Raw genomic sequence first — 24623 nt, forward strand, 5'->3', positions numbered from 1 at the left:
TCTTCACCGCATTGCATGGGTCCAGTGTTCCCTCTTAACAGGGATTCCCAGATGTTGTTGACTACAGCTCCCATAATCCCCAAGCAAAAGCCATTGCAGCTGGGGATTCTGGGAGTTGTAGTCAACAACATTTGGGGATCCCGGTTAGAGGGGACACTGCATGGGTCCTAAATGTTTTCATTGCCTTTCCCCCACCCCCTCAAAGCCAACTGAGTGCCCTGAGTATAAGGCCAAACATTACCCCCAGTTTTGCCATTTATTATTAAATGTTGACATTTACTTGGATAGGCTAAGAAATGGCCAGAAGACTGCACATATATATTTTCAGAAATTCTGCATGTTGTTCTTTCATTTAATATTTCGTTTTAAAATAGTTCTCTGTTACTTCAACATATGGTAATCCAAGTTGAAATAGTTTGAAGATGAGGTGACACTGGTCTCTTTTTTTCTTTAATCCTGGCCTTTTTTAATTAGTCCCTAGTTATTCCCCCTTGCCCTGCATCATATGGCCACAGATAGTTTTCCTCTTCATAGATCACAATATGAAAATGGAGGGGGGTAAAAGTAGCTGATATCTAGATTAAAGTTGTGTGTGTACAGAAAAATATTCTCCATGTGCAACAGGAGAGGGACAATTTTCACTGATCTCTCCTTCCATCTGCATCCTATTGTGTATTTTATGAATATGTCCTGGGGGTTGTATGACCCTTAGGGGCAGAGGCGTAACTAGGGAAAACGGCGCCCGGGGCAAGCACTGAACTGGTGCCCCCCCGCCGCCCCCCCAACATACTACATTATACTTAGGTTTTTCCTCACAAGCGCCTGCCGCCGCTGCCAAGCCAGGCCACTGACTGGCCGCCAGGCGCCAGCAAAGCAATGGGGGGGCGGGCGCAGGCAGCACGGAAGGGACCACTCGTGGGGAAGGGGGCACCGACGTGCTCCCTTGACTGCTGCAGCGCTGCTGCACTGAGCAGGAAACATTTGTATTAACAAAAAATTAAAAAAAAAATTAAAAAAATTGGTCATGGCGGCGCCCCCCACGTGACCAGAAAAGATGGCGCCCGGGGCACGTGCCCCCCCTGCCCCCCCTATAGTTACGCCTCTGCTTAGGGGCATATTACTGGGAGACACAAGCAGTTGAAGGAGGAAGGGGAGATTGGTGGAAGTCAACCCTTCACCATTGCACATATGGTGATGGGTTGACTTCCCTTCCCTTCCTCCCCTCCCCACCCCAGAAGCTACCACGTTACTTTGGATGCCAGCCAGTAAATCAATCTGTGTATTTAATATTAAATTTATGTATCCTGGTTTTCCTGCTAAAAGGCAGCACTGGGTGGCAAGGGAAAGAACACAAAAATAGTACTGTGAGGAAAAGCAGTGAAGATGTTGGGACAAAAACTGTTGTGCACATGTGGCAGTTGCTAGATTAATGTTACCTGAGGTTGAGGAATGACATTTACAAACTAGGCATGGTAAATGCCATTTTTACTTGTGAGAGGATGGAATTTGGTTATTTCACTGCAGGCACTCAGTTGCCCTTCAGATTTATAGTAAATGTCAGAATTTTCTGATATTTTACACTGGACTTCTAAAATCTTTAGAATCTATCAATCAGTTAGATTGATAGCTAATATTAGTTGCCTTTCTGATAGAAACTGCCCAAGGTGACATACAAAATAAATTACCAGTAAATGTGAACAATTGCCAAGGTTCTGATATTTACTATTGTGCACTGCACAGAGACAGTTTGCTATATCCATGGAAATTCATATTAAAAACAAGTTTTGATGCAAATAATAGATATTGCAAGGTGCTAGTCATGGTACAAATTACAATCTGTACTTTGGAAAATTTAAAGACTGGTTTAGCTGCTACTGTCTGACCAGCTCACCCATCACATGAGGAGGAGCATGTGTGCTCATAGCTCCCTCTCTCCACCTTCTCCCTCTCTGGGGGCAGAACATACGAACAGCCCCTAATTGCAGGGTTAAAATACTGCTTTAAGATAGTCATACAAAGTATAATATGCTTTATATATCTATTTAAAGTGGTATGTTAACTGTGCCGTTAGAGACAGTTTGGATGTTTTGCCCCCAGAGGCGTATCTAGGGAAAATAGCGCCTAGGGCAAGCAATGAAATTGCGCCCCCTGTCCAAACATCTGACACCCAGCTTTCAGATAACTTTACCATAATATCAGCTGAAAAATACAAGTCAAGCTTGTTAATCTTTTAATATTTCAAAAACTATTTAGCAGTGGACGTAGCCAGACCAAAAAATGCCGGAAAACTACAAATTTCAGTATGCTGGGGCTCATGAAGTACCCAAATACTATGTGGAGGTGTACTTGGAAAACTAAACAAAAGTGCCTGTCTAATTCTCTACTATGCGTTGTAGCATCACCATTACATAAGTTTTAAAAATCAATGGAGAATTTGACTTTTCCCAGATACTCTGAAAATAATTAAAGGATATGCAGAGTAAACTGTGTCACTGCTTGGAATATATTCTAGTCTTTCAGAAAGACAGTTAAAATGAGAGAAAGAGAGCAAGAAACTCCCAGTTGGCCTTAATACTAAGGATTTCACACTGATTCAAAGACAAACTCACCATTAATAGCCATATTATTAAGACATCACATTTAACTCACTTATCACAAGAAGCAAAGTAAGAGCAAATGAATACCATTCTAGCTCATAAGCTTCAGCTCAGTATTCACAAGCCCTGATTCTCTGTACATAGTGCCAAACTGAATATGTGTACAGTGACTTATATTATATTAATTTTTAAAAAAAATACCTGTAGACCCTTCTGGGGGCTTCCTAAAGGCCGTGGGGGGGGGGGTCTGCAAAGGTTCCCCCTCCCCCCGCTGGCCTCTAGGGCCTCTCAGGGACCATTTGAGCATGTGCGGTGGCCATTTTTAAAAATATATATATTTTAAAAATGGCTGCTGAAAACAAAATGGCTGCCGTGCATGCTCAAATGGCCTCTGCAAGGCCTGGCATGACCTAGGGCCTCACAGAGGCCATTTGAGCATGCGCAGTGGCCATTTTGTTTTTAGCAGCCATTTTTTTAATTTTTAAAAATGGCGCCCCCCTTCAAGTGGCTCCCGGGGCACGTGCCCTGCCTGCCCTACCCTAGATACGCCCCTGTCTGCCCCTCACAGGCAGAGCCTTTGTAAGGCTCTTTGAGGCATAGGGGCAGAAGATTCATTAGAATGCGTACATGTACACACACACACACACACACACCCCCGACACACTTTATTTTCACTGCTCCCTGTGTCGTAACCTTTTTCTCAGTACGGATAAAAAACATACTAGATATCAGAATAAACACTGCAATATATTGAGGTTTTATTATTGAAAGACAAAGATATACTATTGGTTTCACTTGCATAGTACTGGGCTCCCACACACTGGGTCTTTTTTCGATGTTTCATGAAGTAATATAAACAAATACAAAGTTTAGACATAATGACAATGCATTATTTACTGGTTTACCATATGCTAGATATAGTCAGTCATGATTTTACATCAAACCTAGATTCTGTCATCCTCCCACGTCTCTCTTATTAATGTGCTGCCTGAAGAAGAGTTCTGCAGAACTTGAAAGCTTGCATAATGTTTTGTGACTTTTTAGCAGGTAAAGGGTCTATTGGTATGCATTCTGGGACTAGCATTGAAAAACACATGTGTACATTTTGGGTGTTTCAAGATTCTCCTTGACATCTCTATGCCTTTCTTTTAGTTGCTCCACTTGTGGAGTGTTGTAACACAGTAAATGCTGGTGCTAATTAGCCCTTCTTGCAGCTGTAGGGCTCCTTTAGTTATCTTGCTCCAGTGGCTGATGAGTGGTGTTTATGGAAGGAGAGCTGGTCTTGTGGTAAAGTAAAGTGTGCCGCTGAGTCGGTGTCGACTCCTGGCCACCACAGAGCCCTGTGGTTGTCTTTGGTAGAATACAGGAGGGGTTGACCATTGCCTCCTCCTGTGCAGTATGAGATGATGCCTTTTAGAATCTTCCTATATCGCTGCTACCTGATATCGGTGTTTTACCAGCGGGGATTTGAACCGGCAACCTCTGGCTTGCTAATCAAGTAGTGGTCATGAATTGCCCTTTGCAAAGCAGGGCCCATCTTGGTTTGTATTTGGGTGGGTGATGTTGGGACCCAGCACCGCCTGATGATGTGTGGCAGCTCCTGTGGCAGCGGCATGAGGTGCAGCTGGCCTGTGCCTCATTGCAGAGTGGGGCAGCAGCCCAGCAGATGGCCAGAACTCTGGGAATCGGGGAGGTGCCGGCAGCTGGGAAACAGGAAGAAACAGGAAAGGTCGCACTGAAGGGGGCGGGGACTTGTGGACCTGCACAGAGCTATTTAGGGCATGGATAGGCCAGTGATGAGATGGATTGGTCTGGAGAACAACATGACATGAGGTCCTCTGGGGAGAGGCTCAGCAGCAGACACAGCAACAGGGCTGTAGAAGGGTGACAAAGCCCCCTCCCCTGTGCAAGCTGCAGCTTAAGGGGAAATGGAGGCAGCGGGCAATAAATCCCTCCAATCAGGTGAGGCTCAACAGGTGACTCTATGTGAGTGCTGTTAGATATTCCCTTTAGGGCCGGGGTGTCAAACTGCGTGCTGGCCCATGAGCCAAATCAAACCCGTGGAGCTCGGATGATCAGCCCACATGAAGCTGGGATAAGCCTCTGCCGCTTTTCTTCTCCATGCTGCTGCTGAAAAGGCAGCACATTTGCTTATTTTCTGCCGACCTTCCTTCTGTCCCCTGAAAGTGCTGCCAGCAATTCTCTCTCCCCCCCACTCTGTGCACCTCAGTGGAAGCCGTAAGTTGCTTCCTTCCTCTGCCACTGCCACTCTCCTCCTCCTCCTTTGTGGTGGGCAGAAGAGGAAGAAGGGAAATGAAGAGGGTCAGGAGGAGGAGAAAACAAAATCAGATGGACCAGACCGTGTGAAATGCTTTTTCTCTGGTGAGGGAGGGAAGGAGAAATGAGGAAAGGAAGAGAGTGAGATAAAGAAGAGGGAGGAAGAAGAGGAAGAAGGGTGAGTGGAGGGCAGGGCAGGGCGAAAGGACTTCTGCTTTTCTTAGGGTATGATGTTGCTTTGGAATAATTGATCTGATTATTGAGTGATAATCTGTTGAAAACAATAACAGTTAATATGAGATGGTTATGTTCAGCATTTCTTCTAAAAATAAAAAATAAAAGTTTTCCTTGAGCATATTCTGATGTAAAAATTGGCGGGGCAAAGGAGCAAGCATAGCATAGTCTTTCTTTCGGCTTTTAACCAGCATAAGGCAAGGGAGCAAGGAAGAGAGTGAGAGGGAGGGAAGATGGCGTGGGGTGGGTACAAGGTGATGGAAGGCAGCATGAGGCTATGTGTGACTCCATGGATGTGCATCGGAATCAAATTCAGCCCACCATCCAATTGAATCTGACACCCCTGCTTTAGGAGTTGGGGTTGGGGCCACAGCTCTGAGGTTGGGGTTGGGGCCATAGCTCATTGGTAGAGCTTCAGAAGGTCCCAGGTTCACTCCCTGGCATATCCAGGTAGGGCTGGGAGAGACTCCTGCCCAAAACCTTGGAAAACCACTGCCAGTCAGCTAGATGGACCAATGGTCTGACTTAGTATAAGGCAGCTTCCTATGTTCCTATATACTCCACTCATCAGCCACAACAGAGAGACAAGTACAGGAGCCCAACAGATCCCCCAAAGACTAAGTCAGCATGGAGACTAAGTGAGTTCACACAATTGAAAACTGGGTAGTACAAGCATCCTACCCAGTTTAGGGAGCTGTGCACATTTCCAGTTTTCCATCATGTGTGAACAACCAGGGAGGAGGAGGAAGGAGTGATAGAGAGAGGAGCTGGGTAAAGATGGTGCCTTCCTATCCAGCTCTTGTAACCCGCATTTTAACAAGGTAGGAGGAAAAGCCATCCTACCCAGCTTCTCTCTCACACATGATTACTCCCCCCCTGCCCCTTCCTACCTAGTTGTTTGCTCACAGATGATTGAAAATCAGGTCAGCTCTCAAAGCTGGGTAGGACACTTGTGTGAACGGTTTGTTGTTCTTGAGAGGCCTGCTTGATCCTTGCCTGTTCTTCCTGTTACCCAATACTAGGGGTGTAGTGGAGGGGTCTGGAGTGTGGGCATGTCCCAGGGATGGAGTGTGGGCATGTCCCAGCTTCTCTGGTTGTTGAGCACCTACACTTGTGAATTTGCAACTACATCACTGAATATAACACAGGCAGATACATTTCTGGTCAAGAAGATGTCGTGTAGGATCTTCCAGAAGGCTAGCTGTGTTGCAGTAAACACAGCAAAGAGTTTTATGGCACCTTAAAGACTAATAGATTTAATGTAGCTGAAGCTTTCATGAACTAAAACCCCACTTCAGCTGGAATAGTCTGTCAGAAGTAATTGGAGCCAGAGTTGATTGCAGAGATTCTCTAGCCTGGCTTTTTTACACTTCACGGCAAAAGGGTGGGATGCAGTGGAAAGACCAACTGTTCTTGTTGCTAAGTTACTAGGATAGTTGACTCCATTTAGTTTGGGGTGGAGAGGGGGACTGTTATGATTTTTGTTGCTCAACTATGGTAATAGTTGACTGCAGTTCCAAAGCATGGAGTCTAATTGGTAATGCACAATTTGTCTTTGTAACACATTTTTAAATTAGTTTGTTCATGGCATAATAGCATTACTACTCCATAGCAGAGGGAGAGGAGGGTTTTTTTTGCGGCGGGGGGTGATTTTCCTCATTGTTAAATAGTTTTTGAACATCAGGTTGTGAGATTTTGAAAGGGGGAAAAAGTTGGCAATACTCCCTAAGAACTTTAGCTGAGCCCATAAGTATTCCTTGCTATTAGAGGATGGAAGTTGATTCAATTGCCATACCTTCCAGCCAGGCTATCAGCCAAACTAGAAGAAGGCTTATATTGATTACATTTGCAGGTCAAACAATGGGACCACCATTATTCATTAAAGTCAATAGCCCTATAATTGGAGGGTATGGGGAAACAACATACTGAAATAATTCCTGATCCTGGGGCTATTTTTTAACTGATTAGTTTTACTGCCTTGAATGGAAAGGTTTGATCTGATCATTTCCGGGCAGATTTCCCTCCCTGCCAGGGGCAATTGTCCCCTTGGACCATCCCATCAAAGGCCCTGTGTTTTTGCAGATTGCTTATAAGATAATATATTTTAGCTTCTTACCCTTTTTGATTACAAATTATGATCTAGTTTAGTAGCTAAAGCATTGGCAATGTTGTGTTGTAAGACATTAAATGAGGACATTAAGTGGGATAATTAAGGGCAAAATGAGATAGACCTAGCAATCTGAAGTGTTTGTCGTAAGTGAGTGCTTCAAGGCATGGATTTAGTTCTACCAATTATGTTGTATTTGAACAGATTATGGGGTGTTAAGTGAGGAGAGAAAAGGCAAGTTAAAAATAGACTGGACTGTAGTGGACGAGCTAACTAGAAAATGGAAACAAGATGAGGCCTAAATGTGATCTCCACGACAGCCCCCATGGCCATGCCCACCCCAACAGCCAGAGAGGCCGAAAAGTATCAGCGCTCTGTCCTTGTATGTCCCCATTAGACCCTTGGATGTGATACATCTAAATGGTAAAGGTGTCATATCTCGACCTGTTGCTGCTGCTGCTCTCTCTTCCAACTATGCCTTCTATTTTGACTTGCTGGCAAGATTCTTGATACCCCCCCCCAAAAAAAAATGTGAATTTCTTTTCAAAATGTGAATTTTCAAGAATGCAGGGGAAATCTCAACATTTGTAAGCAGAGGGGATCTAAAGGATAAGAAACATATACTAAGATAATGGGTTGTTATAAGATAATAAGATTCTTTCATATTAGATACGTCTTATTTCATTTCCACAGAAGATGGTGGCTGGCTCTTATTCTAGAACACTTATTCTATGAAGTTATTCTAGAACTCTATAGACTCAGGTGGCATCTAAATATGAGCCCTCTGGAATGTCCTTTAAAAAAACACACACCAAAAGAAACCCACCAAAAACAAAAACCCACACACATTTAGGTTTGTTCCCTCTCCTAGGAGGGAACAATGGTGAATCACATTGTCAGGAGCCCTATTCAGTCATTCTAAAGCTGAATATGATGTAACCAAGTAGAGGAGGAACAGGAGTTCAGCTAGCTGTCCCCACTCCAGTATACTCCTACATGATAACCCCTGCTCTCCTTGGATTCAGCACTCGTTTGAGGAGGGCGGTTTTAAACCTAGGGATCCTTTCCCACACTATTTAGAGGCTGAGTTCTAGATTACACTGATGAAGTGTCCCTAAGTTCTGTGTCCCTCCCTGGTCAAGTGCTGATCCTGACAGGGACAAGGGATGTGGCTAAGAGCATACTGGTGTGGGAACAAGACTAGCTGGCATGGCCCCATTCCTCCTTGACCTGGTTTAGAATAACTGAATAGAGCTATAGTGTGTGCAGGGGCATAGGGTTCAATGGACAAGGGGGGACAATTGTCCCTAGGCCCACAGGGCCTGGAGTAGGGGTGTGCACGGAACTGCCAACTGCAGTCCGGCACTAGGGTGGGGGGGTCCCTTTAAGAGCGGCGGGAGGGTTTACTTACCCTTCCCACCGCTTTCCCGCGCAAAAGACTCCTGGGAATTTTTTCAAGCAACGTCGGGGTAGGGGCAGCAGGGAGGTGTCCTGCCACCCCAATTACTCTAAGGATTATGGGCGCCATAGCAGGAAAGTGGAGGGAGGGGTAAGTAAACCCTCCCGCCGCTCTTAAAGGGACCCCCCACCCGAACCGGACTGCCCAGGTCTGGACCGGTCCGGACCCATCCCTAGCCTGGAGGGGCCCCCAAGACCCCTCAGGCAGTCCCCCTTGCCTGCTGGCCTGCTAGCCCTCCTGCTCTGGCCAGGGGAGCAAAGCAGCCTGCAAGCTGCTACAGCCCTTTCTGTCTCCGCCTCTCAGCTGTTGGGCAGGTGGATGGGGCTTCTAGAGAGGCCTCTGTGCAGGCCTCCCTGAAGCCTGAACTCTAGTGCCAGCTGGCAGGCAGCAAGGAAAGAAGGAAGAAGGCAGGGTGGCCAGTGCTGGCTGCCCTTGCCCACCACAGCTCTACCCAGCTTTTGACTCCTCAGGCTAAGTAATGGAGGTATGATGTGATTTCCTTTTTGTGGTTATCCCCCCCCCCTTTGGATATTTAGGCATTGGCTTGCCATAGAGTTTTAATATGGGGGGGGGGGGTGTAGGGCAGATTGGGAAGACTCTGAATATTTAATTCAGAGTGAAGAATTTGCTGGTTTTTAATATTTTTAAATTATTATTTTAAAGTCCTATAAATGGCTTGTTTCATTGCAGAACATTCCAAAATTGTCTGGAACTGAAGCCCCCTTTTAGACCATCATTTCACCTGCATATGGAAGAATCTGCCCTTTGCCTTCATGAAAAAACAACCCCCTTTCTGCCCCAGCCTTTAGAGCCTTTAGATCACCTGGAATGACTGGGCTTTGGTTTTGAGCAGAAAGATGTGGGAGGAATATGTATATTTAAATTGAAGTGGATTGGATAAATTGTTGGTTTTTTATATTTTTAAAATTAAAAAAACCAATCAAAAAAGTTCTATAAGCTGCTTGTTTCATGACAGAAAATTACAAAGTCCTTTAGGTTTCCGTGAAATGTACTTGCAGCTAAATGTGGTTAGATTTGCTGCCTGTGGCTGCAATTCTCCACACACATACCTGGAAGCAAACTGTACTGAATTTGTTAGGATTTATGAGAAAACATACATAGGATCGCACTGCATGGTTGAAAATCTCCTTTGTTAATCAGCAGTGAGGGGCCCATTTTAAAATCTTGTCCCCAGGCCCACTCCAACCTTCCTATGCCCTTGAGTGTGTGTTAATGATCAATGAAGTATTGATACATTTTGATATACAGTACAGATTGTGCAGTTAACAACAACTTTCCTTGATTACAGGGTATGCATGGCCTCTGCCTAGAAACCTCTGTGCTGTATGGATCTATTTAGATGTGCTTTTCTCCACTGCTTCAATCATGCATCTTTGTGCCATCTCTATGGATCGCTATATTGCTATACGAAATCCCATCCATCACAGCCGATTTAATTCAAAAACAAAGGCTTTTGCAAAAATAATTGCTGTTTGGACTATATCTGTCGGTGAGTAGAGCAATGTTTCCTTATGTACCACACAATGATCATTCTGGTTTTTGAGAGATGACATACATTACAGCTATATAAATATTATAGCAGTCCGCAATATTGTATGACAGGAATTGTATGACAGAAATCAATGGTGGCAAATGAAGAAAAACTGAAGAACAATTTTCAAGAAAAAGCACTAAACCCAACATCTGTATGCCAGTGGTGAGCTTGTTTCAAGTATTGATTATTTACATTAACTTGCCACAAGGAAGTTTTTCACACCTGGCTTTTCATTTGCATCTCATCCAGAATTGAGGGTGTGTGTTCACATATCGGCCAAATGTGCCCCTAAGTCCCTGTGAGCTATCAGGGAACACTTCACACACAATGGAGCCAGTGTGGTGTAGTGGTTAGAGTGCTGGACTAGGACCAGGGAGACCCAAGTTCAAATCCCCATTCAGCCATGAGACTTGCTGGGTGACTCTAGGCCAGTCACTTCGCTCTCAGCCTAACCTACTTTACAGGGTTGTTGTGAGGAGAAACCTAAGTATGTAGTGCACTGCTCTGGGCTCCTTGGAGGAAGAGCAGGATATAAAATGTAAAATAATAAAAAATAATAATAATGATAATTTGGGTTTTTCACCGCACGTTAAGAGTGTAGCCTGATTAATATCCGAGGTTAAAAAAAAATCCACTTTTTGCGTTGGTTGTTTGTGGGGGCAATTTTGAACTTGCAGTAAAGCCTCTCAGTAAATTTGTGGTAAAGCCTGCTGTCTAGGAAAGCTCCAGGAGGGTTTCCAAATGGCAATTTACTCCTCCTTGACTACTATTAGGGTTGGGGAAAGTTCAGCTGAGGTAGGTATTTACAGCTACTTCAATATCTTGCTGTTCATATAGCCAGTGCCATTATTCAGATTTCCCCCTTACCTTTTGACCTTTGTTAGAAATGTGAAGCCCAACAGAAAACTTGGGTTAAATAACATACACAACAAAACCACTTTTTTTTTTTTTTTCCTGGGAGAATGGAAAAAATCCAGGTTTCCCCCTTTCCCCCTCCAGGCCTCTTCACCTCTCTACCTTTGATGCCTAGTATAAGTGTCCTTAAAAAGTTGCAGTTTGGGGTACTGTTGAAAAAGGTTGAAGGGAATACTTCAACATTTTTGTAGAACTGTATGGTCCCATGCAATAATTGTGAGCCCTTTGGGGACAGGGATCCATCTTATTTATTTATTATTTCTCTGTGTAAGCCACCCTGAGCCATTTTTGGAAGGGTGGTATAGAAATCGTATTATTATGTGTTTGTTAACTTTACACAGTCAGACAGGTGTTATTGACTGGTTTGTTTTATCCAGACATCAAGTCCTTCCCAAGGACCTGAGATGGCTGAATTTTATTATCAATATCGTTGTTGTTGTTGTTATAGATATCATCGCAGAATATAGGCTGTTCCCAGTAAAGTTGCTTTTTATAATTGGCTGATGGTGATTTCTGTGGCCCCTATGGTGTTGAGATGCTCTTCAAGGTCTTTTGGGACTGCACCCAGGGCGCCAATTACCACTGGGATGATTTTGGTCTTTTTCTGCCACAGCCTTTCAATTTCAATTTGTAGATCTTTGTATTTTGTGATTTTTTTCTATTTCTTTTTCTTCTATTCTGCTATCCCCTGGTATTGCTATGTCGATTATTTTAACTTGTTTTTCTTTCTTCTCGACTACAGTTATATCTGGTGTATTGTGTGGCAGATGTTTGTTTGTTTGTTATAATAATAATAATAATTATTATTATTATTTTATTAATATTATTATTATTAATATTAATACATGAGGTGGAGGTGTGGCTACCAGTCTGAGAGTGGCTTTGGGGATTTTCAGCTGCACCTGCCACCCTTCTCAATCCCACTCCTGGGCACACTTACTCCCTGCCTCCTGAAATCTATTTCCAGTCCAGAGTATATATGTACTGTATACACATTTTGGGTTGTTCTTGCATAGGCACACAATACTGGTACACCGATACACCACTATAAGAGAGCAATGTCCAGTTCCTTTCATAAGGAAGTAAGAATAGTTCTTTGTATTGGGTGGGGGGAAGCCCCTTTTCCTTTTCGTTTGTTTGTTTGTTTGTTTGTTTGTTTGTTTGTTTAAAACAATTTTATACCGCCCAAAACCTATGTCTCTGGGCAGTTTACAACAGAATAAAAACAAAGTAAAACATTCGTTAAGCGAAAAATAGGGTGGCGGGGGGGGGCACACACACATTACAACTTAAAATTTTAAATAATATTTTAAAACAGCATTATAACCATTAAAACAACATTAATTAAAAGCCTGGGTGAAGAAATGTGTTTTTAAAGACTTTTTAAAAGCTGTCAGAGATGGGGAGGCTCTTATTTCACTAGGGAGCTCATTCCAAAGCCTCGGGGCAGCAGCGGAGAAGGCCTGTCCCTGAGTGGCCACCAGACGAGTCGGTGGCAGCTGCAGACGGACCTCTCCAGCAGATCTCAGTGGGTGGTGGGGTTCACGCAGAAGAAGGCGTTCCCTTAAATACCCATGGCCCAAACTGTTTAGGGCTTTATAGGTTTTAACCAGCACTTTGTATTTTGCCCGGAAACATATCGGCAATCAGTGTAGCTCCTTCAATACAGGAGTTATATGGTCTCTCCGAGATGACTCAGAGAGCAGCCTGGCTGCCACATTCCGGACCAGCTGTAGTTTCCGGACTACGTACAAGGGCAGCCCCACATAGAGCGCATTACAGTAGTCCAGTCTGGAGGTTACCAGCAGATGTATCACTGTTTTGAGGTCATTCATCTCAAGAAACGGACGCAGCTGGCATATCAGCCGAAGCTAATAGAAGGCACTTTGGATTTTAAAATTTGGATTTTAAAAAAAAAATCTTCATGCTGCTCTTCCACAAGTACACTAGAACACCATTACACGGTGCACCAGAGAGCATCATGGAATTGCTGTTGCACAAGCATTGGGAAAATAAATATTTTTAAAAGACAGAAAATGACATGGGGGTTTCAGGGGTACCATCTGTGTGTGTACACACACACTCCCGCCTTCTTTTCCACCTGGGCACAGGTTAATGAGCTAATTGGAAGCAGGGCGCTCCAGCCTCGCCTACAACCTAGACATGGGTGGGATGGATAAGGGGAAGCCTGCTGAGTGAACAAACCAAAGTAAGAAAAATGGAATGGATACGTAGCAGCAATGTCAATTACCCTGATTTACCCCAACTTATGTTTATAAGCACTTTATATCTTTTTGTCCTTACTTCCACCACTTCTTCTTGAAGTAAAACCTCCAGGCCTTTTCCAGATTACATGCTGGATTGTAATCTGTATCACTATGTGTCTGTTAAGTGTGCCTCCATACTGCCTGTGTTTCAACATTGTAGTCCCTGCGCTGTCAGCAAGGTGCCGTTCACATTTCTGATGCCTTCTTTCAGGTTTTATCTTTGCGTTACGGTACTACAACGTTGGTGGGAGGAAAACACCTGTATTTTCCCCGTTGTAGGAGGTTTGCGCAAGCTAGGAAAAACTGCTCCCCCTGCTGGTGGCTTTGCACAACACCCCTTAATTTACGGTTTCAAGCCGAAGTAAACAATCCTGCCAAGCCGAAGTAAACTACTGCTGACTAGGGTGTAATGTGGAAAGCGTCCAGTCTGGCAAACCTCCGTGGGTGGGGGAGCATGAAACCCATAATTATCCAAGTTGTGGAATATTTGTATACATACCAAATCTTTTGAAGGAGATTACAGACCCCTCTGTATGGGCCATGTTGTAAAGAGTCATAACACAAATCTGCATGACCACTGGGCTTCTGAAAATGACCTGACATATCTGCATGAGTCAGCTCCTAGACAGAACTCAACTAATCATGCAAATCTAATGCTGCCTCACACATTTAAGGATCACCCCCGCCCCCAATGCTACAGCCAATGTCATTTGAGTGTGACTCTTGCATGCAAAAAGCATAGTCCTGCTGAAAGTTGTAGCTAGTGGTGTAATGGTAGCAATACACAAACAGGCAGAAATTTCATGTGGCCACTCCAGAGACAACAGCTGTGTAAACTGGCCCCATCTTCACTGTGGGGGTGAAATTATTCTTGGTGTGAAATAGATTTCTACCAGGCAACTAGGGCCTGGTGTTGGTGATGTTCTTGCATTTGAGATGGTTGCTTAAGAACAAGGTGAGTTTTAATTGACTTTTAATAGGGTGCTAACCAGTGTTCCCTCTAATTTTTTTCATCTGTGCACAGAATCAGTTTTGTTCTGGGTGGCAGTATCAAAGCAGTGTTTCTGCATGTGCATTCAGAATAGGGCCTTCCTGATTCAATCTGAGTGGGAACTAAAATTAACTGAGTGGATATCAAAAACTGTGTGTGCGTGTGCATATGTGCACACCTTGGAGGAAACACTGGTGCTAACAGACTTTTAATGGGGCTTAATAGGGCTTTAATTGACTTTCAGTGGGGTTTGACTTTCCGTTTTCAATCGGCATTTAATGGAGCTTTAGTTGGATTCGAATGAGGTTTAATTGGCTTAATGGACCTTTAATGGGATTTTAAATGTGTTTAAGGATTTTAATTTACTTTTAATGGGGTTTTAATGACAATGGGGTTTTAATGGCATTTCAATTGACTTTTATTGGGGTTTTCATGAGATTTTAAGCACTCCCAAACTGCATACTTATTTCTTCTAGAGGAGGTCAGGTAACCTGAAGTATAACCTAATCCAGAATAGGCAGATCTATTCCATCTCCTGAATTACAGCTCCCTACAAGGAGCAGCTCCATCTTATCTAGATTCAATTTTTTATCCCTCATCCAACCCATTACTACCTTCCAACAGGCTGACATGGAGAAATAGATTTGGCTGTTATCCGTGTACTGATAGCACCCTGCACCAAATCCCTTGATGAGCTCTCCCACTGGTTTCATGTAGCTACTAAAAATTATTATTATTATTATTACATTGTATATCCCACTCTTCCTCCAAGGAGACCAGAGTGGTGTACTACATACTTAAGTTTCTCCTCACAACAACCCTGTGAATTATGTTAGGCTGAGAGAGAAGTGACTGGCCCAGAGTCACCCAGCAAGTATCATGGCTGAATGGGCATTGGAGATTAAATGGAGCCCTGCAAGACTCCATACAGAGCTCCTGTTTTGAAGGGCAACAGTCTCCAAGTGACAACATCTGGAATCTGCCTGAGAGATAAGAGCGGAACCACTGTAAAACAATGCATTCAACCCTCTCAGGTGATCCAGATGCTGAGATGTACATAGAAATGAGGACCAAACTAGATGATACACAGAGTACATGTTAGGGCCTACATGTTTTGATCCAGATCAGGACCATGGCAGGGGGTGCTAGGGAGTGCGAGGGAGACCCTACCTCATGGTATCTCTGCTGCCACCACCACTGAAACCTTCTTTTAGAAAGATCTGAGACCAGAATAACATGTTTCCCTCTGATTTGTTGCTTTTGTAGCATGGTGTATCCCTTCTGGTGACATGGGAGAAGCAATACAATATTGCATCTTTCTAATGCTGAAATAACTTGTTTTATTTAACAGGGTTATTCAGTTGTTCTTCAAGTGTATGGTTTCAATACAGATTGTAAATATGCATAGTAGTTTCAGCAGAACCACCATAAAGTGATGCCTCCCACCCCTCAACCCTCTTAGATGCTCCAGAAGGATACTATGGTCAATAGTAGGAAAGCCACCAAGAGATCCAAAAGGACCAACAGAGTCACACTCTCTCTGTCAATTCCCAATTGGAGATCATCAATCAGGCCGACCAAGGAATTCTCCCCACCCCACCCCTGAAAGCCAGTTTGAAATGGGTCTAGATAATCGGTTTCCTCCAAGACCACCTGGAGCTGGGAGGCCACCACCTTCTCAGTCACCTTGCCCAGCCATGGAAGGTTGGAGAGAAGCCTGTAGTTGCTTAGCTCTGAGAGATCCAAGGCAGGCTTCTTCAGAAGAAGTCTAATGATTGCATCCTTAAGACAAGGAGGCATTCTGCCCTCCCTCAGAGAAGCATTTATAATCTATGCCAGGCCATCTACAATAGCCTCTCTGCCAAATAATATTAGCCATTTTGGACAAGGGTCAAGCGAACAGGTGGTAGGCCATACCGCTCCAAGCAGAAGTTTGGAGTGTAACAGCAGTATACACAATTTTCACAAGAGAAATGTCCTTCGGGGAGACTGGATCCAAATATAGGAATGGACTGTTTCATGGGAAGGGATGTATTGACTTTGAACAAGCTAATTAGAAATGTTTCTTGGACGACTACAGGAAATGATAGGTTTGGACTGGCAGCCAGAAATATCTGGCTTCCCCAGGTCCAACCAGAACCCGGGGTTCAGCTACAACCCTTAGGGCTCATTGAGACCCCTCGACTGGCTCCCCAACACACTGGTGTATCCAGGCCCATAAGTCCCTAATCCAGTGCTTCAGAAGTGCATGCCTCGCTGCCAGGAGGCTCCGGGATCTTCTCAAGAGGAAAAACAGCAGCTGGACTCCTCATGAGTAGGGTTCAGGGGCAGAACCTCCATTGAGCAGATGGGTTCAAAGAATCTGGGCTGCCACCCTTCGCGACTGCACCCTGCGGTCCCGAAATGACCCCCGCATCTGATGTTAGACGTGGGGCGGGGCGTGATTTAGCTCCGCATGGCCTCATTTGGGAATTTGGCACGGCCCCGTTTGGGAATTAAATCAGCCAGTGCTGCATTCGTAGCACGGCCAGAGAGACCGCTCCTGGCAGCACTGCAAATGCAGCACTGGCCGATTCAGCTCCCAAACGGGGCCGCATGGAATTAGATCAGCTAGCGCTGCTCCCTGGCAAGGAGAGTCTCTCTGGCCATGCTGCGAATGCAGCGCTGGCTGATTTAACTCTCAAACGGGGACACACGGCCTCGTTTGAGAGCAAAACCATGCCCCCCACATCTGACGTCAGATGTGGGGGTGTGGCTAAACACTCCCTGCATCTGATGTCAGATGCAGGGGGTGGGGCTAGGGGGGGCCACCGCAGCAGAACCCGGGCCGCCACTGGCATCCCTCCACTCCTGGTAGGGTTTGTTTGGATCAGATCTCCAGGGAATGGGTGTGGCTCTTTCCTAGAGTATTTAAGATACTTCCACTTGAAGACCAGGTGCTGGCAACAACTACTTGGACAGGCTCTTGTCTCCTGAGCCCCTTTGCCAATACAGAACTAGAATGCTTGGGCTCCGCTTTGTTCCTCAAGCCTCTCCAGCACACTTTTGGGTCTCTTGCCAAGCCTGCAGCTCCTACTTCTTCCTGACCTGAACTCTAGCCCCCAACCAGCCTTCAAGCTTCTGCTTCAATGGGACATCTGCCTCCACTACCCTGACTCCATCTCCAGGCCTGTCACCTGGTGAGTCACACTCAAGCTTGGCAGCTGACACTGTGAAAGGAGGGCTAGGAAAGCAGGATCACACCTGCCCATGCTGAAGAGGCAAAACACAATAGCTAACAAAGATTTTTTCATACACTGAATCTGGCATGTCATTCCTCCTCCCACAGTCCAGACAGCCACCTTTTATTTTAATTCAACATGTCCTTCATGCTGAATTGAAATGAAGATGTTTGTGCCAAACAATAACAACATAACCAACCAATCAACACAAAATGTTGTACTGGCACAAGTATGCTTATTTCAAAGTATGTAGAATTCAGCAGCCTCATTAGTAATAGTAGTTTAAGTCCCCATTCGTGAAGTTCTGCCTTTTGTATCCAGTGATATAAATTGTTATAGCATTGTCCTTTTCCACTGCTTTAGGTGTCCCTTCTGCTTTAGCTGTCCCTACAGCATTTCAGTTTTAAGGAAATCCAGTGCCTGGGAAAATGTTCCTGAGATGAGCAGAGGCGTATCTAGGGAAAATAGCGCCTAGGGCAAGCACTGAAATTGCATCCAAACAGTGATGATGGGACTTGTAGTCAACAATATCTGGAAATCCCTGTTAAAAGGAACACTGTACCATCTAGACATGGTTGTTGATCAAAACCCGAAAACGTGAGCCATCTCTGTAAAAGACTTAGAACAACAGTCAGGAGTTATGCGAGGATTCCAAGTGTCATTTTCTCTGTCTCATCTCATTCTTTTTAAAAAACATGACTTTGTCCTAGAGGATCACCTGCCCAAATAGCCACTAGCAAAATTGGGGAAGAAGAAGGTGGCAGGGCGGAGGGAGTCTATAAACCAGTGAATGATTCCTGCCAGCCTTTGTCTTGTAATGACTGTTGGCTCATGATGGGGTGTATGTGCATTCACCACACTAGTGCTTACTTTGGCACCAGGAGGGAGGAGAATACGTTAGTTTGCCACACTAGACAGAGGAATTTGCAACAGGAGCAGACAGCCAAGTTCTGCCAGGGCCAAAACTAGCCCCTGCCAGACTAAGAAATCATTGTAATTTGCCCCTTCCTGTCACAAGCAGTGTGCTGTTCTTTTATTATTGACTCTAACTCTCAGATATCCCAGTCATGGATGGAAAATTCAGGGTCAATTTACAAGAGACACATTTTCTACATGGAAGTTTCTTCTGTGCCGGCGTTGTGCAGAAACCCATGTGTAATGACTGCCAGGGGCATAGCAAGGTTGGAATGGGCCAAGATGAGATTTTAAAATGGGCCCCCAGCCCCTCAAAGTCCAGGGCCTCCACACATCCCAGGTCCCCAAGGATTTAAGTCTGATATTTCAAAATAAGTATGCTGCCTGGAAATACATTTCACTGAATACACACACACACACTTCACAATATATAGTGATATATTTGTGCTACTTTTAATGCCTAAAACACACTAGAAACACTAATTATTAAAATGTCCCCCTCGCTGCAGATTAGCAAAGGAGACTTTCAACCATGCAGGGTGAGCCTATGTTTGTTTTCTCTGAATTCTGAACAAATTCAGTAAAGTTTGATTCCAGGAGGTTTTTCACATGAGGCTTTTAAAGCCTTTTAACACACATCTCCTCTGGAATGGAGGAGCTGCATTCACATGTTGACCAGATTTACCCTGAAGTCCCTGCGAGTTATTGGAGAGCAGTTCACACACAAGAAAAATAAAATAAAATAAAAGCACAACACATGCTTCACAGTTCTCACTCAGACCTTCTGGGTTGCAAAACAACTTGAACATAAGTGCATTTATGAATGAATGAATGAACGAATAAATAAATAAATAAAATATTGTTTGTTCCAGAAGTGTTTGTAATTTTCTGCCATGAAACAAGCCACTTATAGGCCTTTTTAGATAGTTTTTGTTTTTAAAGCCAGCAAATTTTTCAATCTGTTTTAAATTAAATATTCAGAGACTTCTCAGTCTCCCCCCCTATATAGCAGATCCCTATATACCCAGGGTGAGGGGGTAACCACAAAAAGGAATTCACAGTCTACCTTGCAAAAGCTGTGCTGGATGGTCTGGGCAGAGAGTCTGCTGCAGAGAACTCTGACTGCCTCCTTCCTGGCTTGCTGGGGAATGCCAAGTTCAGGCTTCAGGGAGGCCTACACGGAGGCCTCTCTGGAAGCCCCGCCCACCCGCCAATCAGCTGAGAGGTGGGGAGAGAAGAAGAGCTCTCTGCAGTTTGCAGGCCGCTGGGATCCTAGGCTGGAGCTGGAGGGCAAAGTAAGCAGGATGGCAAGTGGCTGGGGGGCCCTGGGGCTGGGCAGGTGGGCAATGGGGTGGAGGTGACAAGCACTGGTGTGGCGCCCCCCACTCAGTGGCGCCTAGGGCATGTGCCCTACCTGCCCCCCCAGTTCCGCCCATGGAAATGAGGGCTAGTGGTGCAGTCTGATGACCAGCTGTTCTATAATATTGGTTTTAGAGTAATATTCCAGTGATAGCTATCAACCTTTGCTAAGACTTTAATATTAAAGAATGGATGGATTAGTTTATTGCAAAACGTGTATGTATGGTATCTGTACAAAAAGAATGCTGAGAATGAAGCCCAAGTCTTCCTGAAACTGGGGGAGAAAAATCACCAGTTGAAACATAAATTGAATTATTAAAGTACATAGACAATTATTTCTGCAACTTCCCTTTTACCAGTCTTGTTGCAGTACCTCTGCCCCAGCTTGTTAACTGTGTAAGATGTGATGCAGTTGGTTGGACTAGGGCTGTAGAGAACCAGTCCCCTCACCTCACCCCCATAACCATGAAACTCTCTAGGGTGCTTTCCTGATAAATGCTTAACAGGGGTAAAATGCTTCGACTTGGCAGGATCGTATTGAAAATGATCCCCAGAATCTCAAACACCTTCAACAGGGAAAATACAGCTGTTTTTCTGCAACGGACTTGCAACGTTGTAGCACTAGAACACAAAGATAAAGTCCAAAATAAGGCATTGGAAATGTGACTGGCACCTTGCTGTCAGGGCAGGGACTGCGGTGTGACAACACAGGAAGAATGGAAGCACACTTAGGAGATCTGTAGTGCTACTGTGGTAGGGGTTAATCTGGAAAGCGCCTAGGTGCTATCGGGCCCACTCTGTTTAACTTCACAAGGTTATTGTGAGAATAAATGGAGTGAGAGGACCTCTGTGTGTGTCATCCTGGGAGGACAATTGTAAATATACTTGAAGAGAAGAAGCCTTGATGAAGTTTGAGGGGAGCAAAGCTTGTTTGCTCTTCTTTTCTAACTTGCAATTGCAGCCCCCAGAGGCGTATCTAGGGAAAATAGCGCCTAGGGCAGACACTGAAATTGCGGCCCCTGTCCAAGCATCTGACACCCAGCTTTCAGATAACTTTACCATAATATCAGCTGAAAAATACAAGTCAAGCTCGTTAATCTTTTAATATTTCAAAAACTATTTAGCAGTGGACGTAGCCACCCCCCAAAATGCTGGAAAACTACAAATTTCAGTATGTGGGGGCTCATGAAATACCCAAATACTATGTGGAGATGTACTTGGAAAACTAAACAGAAGTGCCTGTCTAATTCTCTACTATGCATTGTAGCATCACCATTACATAAGTTTTAAAAATAAATTGAGAATTGGACTTTGCCCAGATACTCTGGAAATAATTAAAGGATATGCAGAGTAAACTGTGTCACTGCTTGGAATATATTCTAGTATTTCAGAAAGTCAGTTAAAATGAGAGAAAGAGAGCAAGAAACTCCCAGTGGGCCTTAATATTAAGGGTTTCACACTGATTCAAAGACAAACTCACCATTAATAGCCATATTAGCAAGACATCACATTTAACTCACTTATCACAAGAAGCAAAGTAAGAGCAAATGAATACAATCCTAGCTCATAAGCATCAGCTCAGTATTCACAAGCCCTGATTCTCTGTACATAGTGCCAATCTGAATATGTGTACAGTGTCTTATATTATATTTTTATTATTATTATTTTTACCCGTAGCCCTTTTGGGGGGCTTCCTAAAGGCTGGGGAGGTTTGCAAAGATTCCCCCTCACCCCGCTGGCCTCTAGGGCCTCGCAGAGACCATTTGAGCATGTGCAGTGGCCGTTTTTAAAAATAATCTTTTTTTTTTTAAAGGCCACTGAAAACAAAATGGCCACCGCGCATGCTCAAATGGCCTCTGCAAAGCCTGGCATGACCTAGAGCCTCACAGAGGCCATTTGAGCATGCACGGTGGCCATTTTGTTTTTGGCAGCCTTTTAAAATAATAATAATAATAATAATAATTTTACAAAATGGTGCCCCCCTTCAAGTGGCGCCCGGGGCACATGCCCTGCCTGCCCTACCCCTAGATACGTCCCTGGCAGCCCCTTCCCCTTATCCCATGCTTGTTAATAAAATGGTTGAAATTAACATTTTCTCTTCTAATAGGTTTTAGCTTCACTCCAGTGAGAAACGTGTATTGTCCTTTTTTTCTTTTTCAAGGGGTGCATAAGTGGATACACACACACCCTCTTACATACTAACTTGTTTTTTAAAAAATTACTGTATTTACCTACATAGTAGACCCTGAATTTAAGACAATCCCCTCAAAAAAACAGAGGTTAAGTACCTGTATTTACCCAAAAGGAACAGCACTCTGAATTTAAGACAACCTGGGGGGAAACTAGGTTTGGATGCAAGTAAATACAACAAAAATAGATCTGCTCATCTGTTTTTGTCTGTGGAAGAAAACAACTTAAGAAACCCTTACCACCTTAGTTCTTTATACCTTAGCTTTTATACTCTTTTGATAATTTCATCTGAAATTAAATTGTCTGCTAAAGCCATTAGTTAGTTAAGACTAATTAGCTAGTTAAGCCATTAGTTAGTTAGACTCCATCTTCAAACTCAAGTTAAAGGCAGCCAGAAAGTGTTTGAGCAACAGGATGTATGCTAGTTTCTATCTTCCCCTTCACGCCTCAGACAAGAGAAGTACAATTTTAAATTTGTAATTTAAATTAAAAGATCCAGTACTTGGAACAAGCATGATTTCAAAGATGCATAAAAGTCATTCTCATGACTTTTGCTGCAGGACTGGGGGGAAGGCAGGGGTTGCCTGCCTCCCCTCCCCCATGAACGGTGGCCATCCTGGGCTCCACTACACCGTGCACCCACATGAGTGGTGCCATGGTGGAGTCGCAAGCTGGGATTGGGAGGAAGACGTCCTCCCACATTCCAGTGTGCACTGTGCGCTGCTCTCAGTAGAGTAGCCACTCCTCTCTGTGCAGCCACATCTTCTAAAATGGTGTCGGGCTGGGGAGAAGCCCAGCTACCCGGTGGTAGTCTCACACACAATCAGCTTTCTCTGTAAAATACCTGGTAAATAGCTGGGTATCAAAGTCAGGCTACCCAGGACTGGAGCAGCCACGACCGCAGGGCTCCTAGTGCTTCAGATGAGGGATTCTCAACGTTGGGTCCCCAGATGTTATTGGACTTCCCCAACCAAAGGTCACTGGGGTGGGGGATTATGGGAGCTGAAGTCCAACAATGTCTGGAGACTCAATGTTGAGAATCTCTGCTCCAGACAACACTAGCTGCCTGGGGTAACCCTGGCAGCTTGTGTCGTGAGAACACCGTTATAATCTTGCAGGGGCCAGGAAGGAATAGCTGTTGTACCACATAGCATCAGCTATGCAAAAATACTGGCTCCAGTCAAAAAGGTTTTCTCCCATCAAATGACTACCCTTAATCCACTATCCACGGATGTTCCAGGGTATTCCCTATTCAAGCAAGCTCAGCCACCACTGCACCGATACCTTCTTCAAATCCAGTCCCTTTGATCACTTTGAAACCTAATGTTTTCTCATGTTTGACACTTTGCAGAGGACAGAACCTTATAAAAGGCCCTGTCCCCTAGACACATGTGTGAAGGTTTGGGGGAGAGATCTTTGTTGTTGTGGGAGTCTGGTAGTGCAATCTGCCGCTACTGCCCCAGAACCTACCTGGCCAAGTATCCTCTGTTTATTCAAATTATTTCCTTCTAGGCTAAATTATAGAGCTGTTCGCTGCCTGGACCTCGCTGCTCACAGTTACAACAGTATTTGTGTGAAAAGGCACGTGCTGTAACCCTAATGGCTGCCACTCCTGGCATTCACACAAATGCCACACTGACCAAGGTCTGGGAGGGGGTAAGTGACAGCTCACTGGGATGGGACTTTCTACCTGCTTTCAGCACTGTAAGTGTGAGTGCCGCTGGGGTGAGTGTGAAGAGGCTATGGAGTGAATGCTGGTAGGAAGTGGCATGGTTTAGAGGGGATCCGTTTGCCTGTGACTGATAGGCCACCTTTGCACATAACGCCAAGCCGGAGATGAAGGGGGCAGAGGTTCCATTTCATGGTCATTTGAATGCGTGGAACAGCAGCTTCGACACAAACGCGGCCTGAGCTTTTCAAGCTGAAACTGTAATCTGATCCTTCGGTTTGTAGTGAGTTTCACTGCTGCAGCCTGAGGTTTGGAGAATGGCAGCATGACTGAATTTTACCACCACCATAACCTGGGTTTTATGCTGTGGCTACTGCCAAAACCATAGAGAGGGAGGCTTCAGACCAGCCCAGAGGTGCGCCAGCTCTATGCCTGCCGCACTTCTCGCTGGCCGCCTCTCCAAGCACTTGCCCTGCCCCCCCTCACTGTCTCTGCACTCCTCTAGCCATTGCCTCATCCCAAGCTTCAAAGCATGTAAAGGGGAAATGCTGCACTGGGGGATGCCTGCTTTCCACTGTGTCTCATGTTCCCCACCACCACCTTTGGCAATCTGCATAAAAAGGGGTTGGGATGACCAAGATGCACACCTTGTAGAGAGGTCTTCACAAATCAAGTGAAGAAGTAGTATTTGCACAAGCACATGGCATCCTGGTGGCACCATGAACTGGGCAACCTGGTTGTTTCCCAACACAGATAACACATGCCAAGAGAACAATACCCAAGGTCTAGGTTGAAAGGCGGCACTTGGAATTCTTGAGTGGCTCTGCTCTATTTTTTGTACAAATTGATAGGGGAAGGGGGTCCAGC

General features: G+C 44.7%; 1 protein-coding gene across 2 annotated transcripts in view; it reads left to right on the forward strand.

Moving 5' to 3' along the window:
* Positions 1-24623, forward strand: part of HTR2A (5-hydroxytryptamine receptor 2A) — a 57457-nt gene that overhangs the window by 18250 nt on the left and 14584 nt on the right. For both annotated transcript variants that reach the window (XM_053285792.1, XM_053285790.1), the window contains one exon: positions 9984-10184. In XM_053285792.1, coding sequence (XP_053141767.1) covers positions 9984-10184 — 201 coding nt within the window. The remainder of the gene's footprint in view (positions 1-9983; positions 10185-24623) is intronic.

This window comes from Hemicordylus capensis, chromosome 1, assembly GCF_027244095.1.
Source record: "Hemicordylus capensis ecotype Gifberg chromosome 1, rHemCap1.1.pri, whole genome shotgun sequence".
NCBI classification, from domain to species: domain Eukaryota; kingdom Metazoa; phylum Chordata; class Lepidosauria; order Squamata; family Cordylidae; genus Hemicordylus; species Hemicordylus capensis.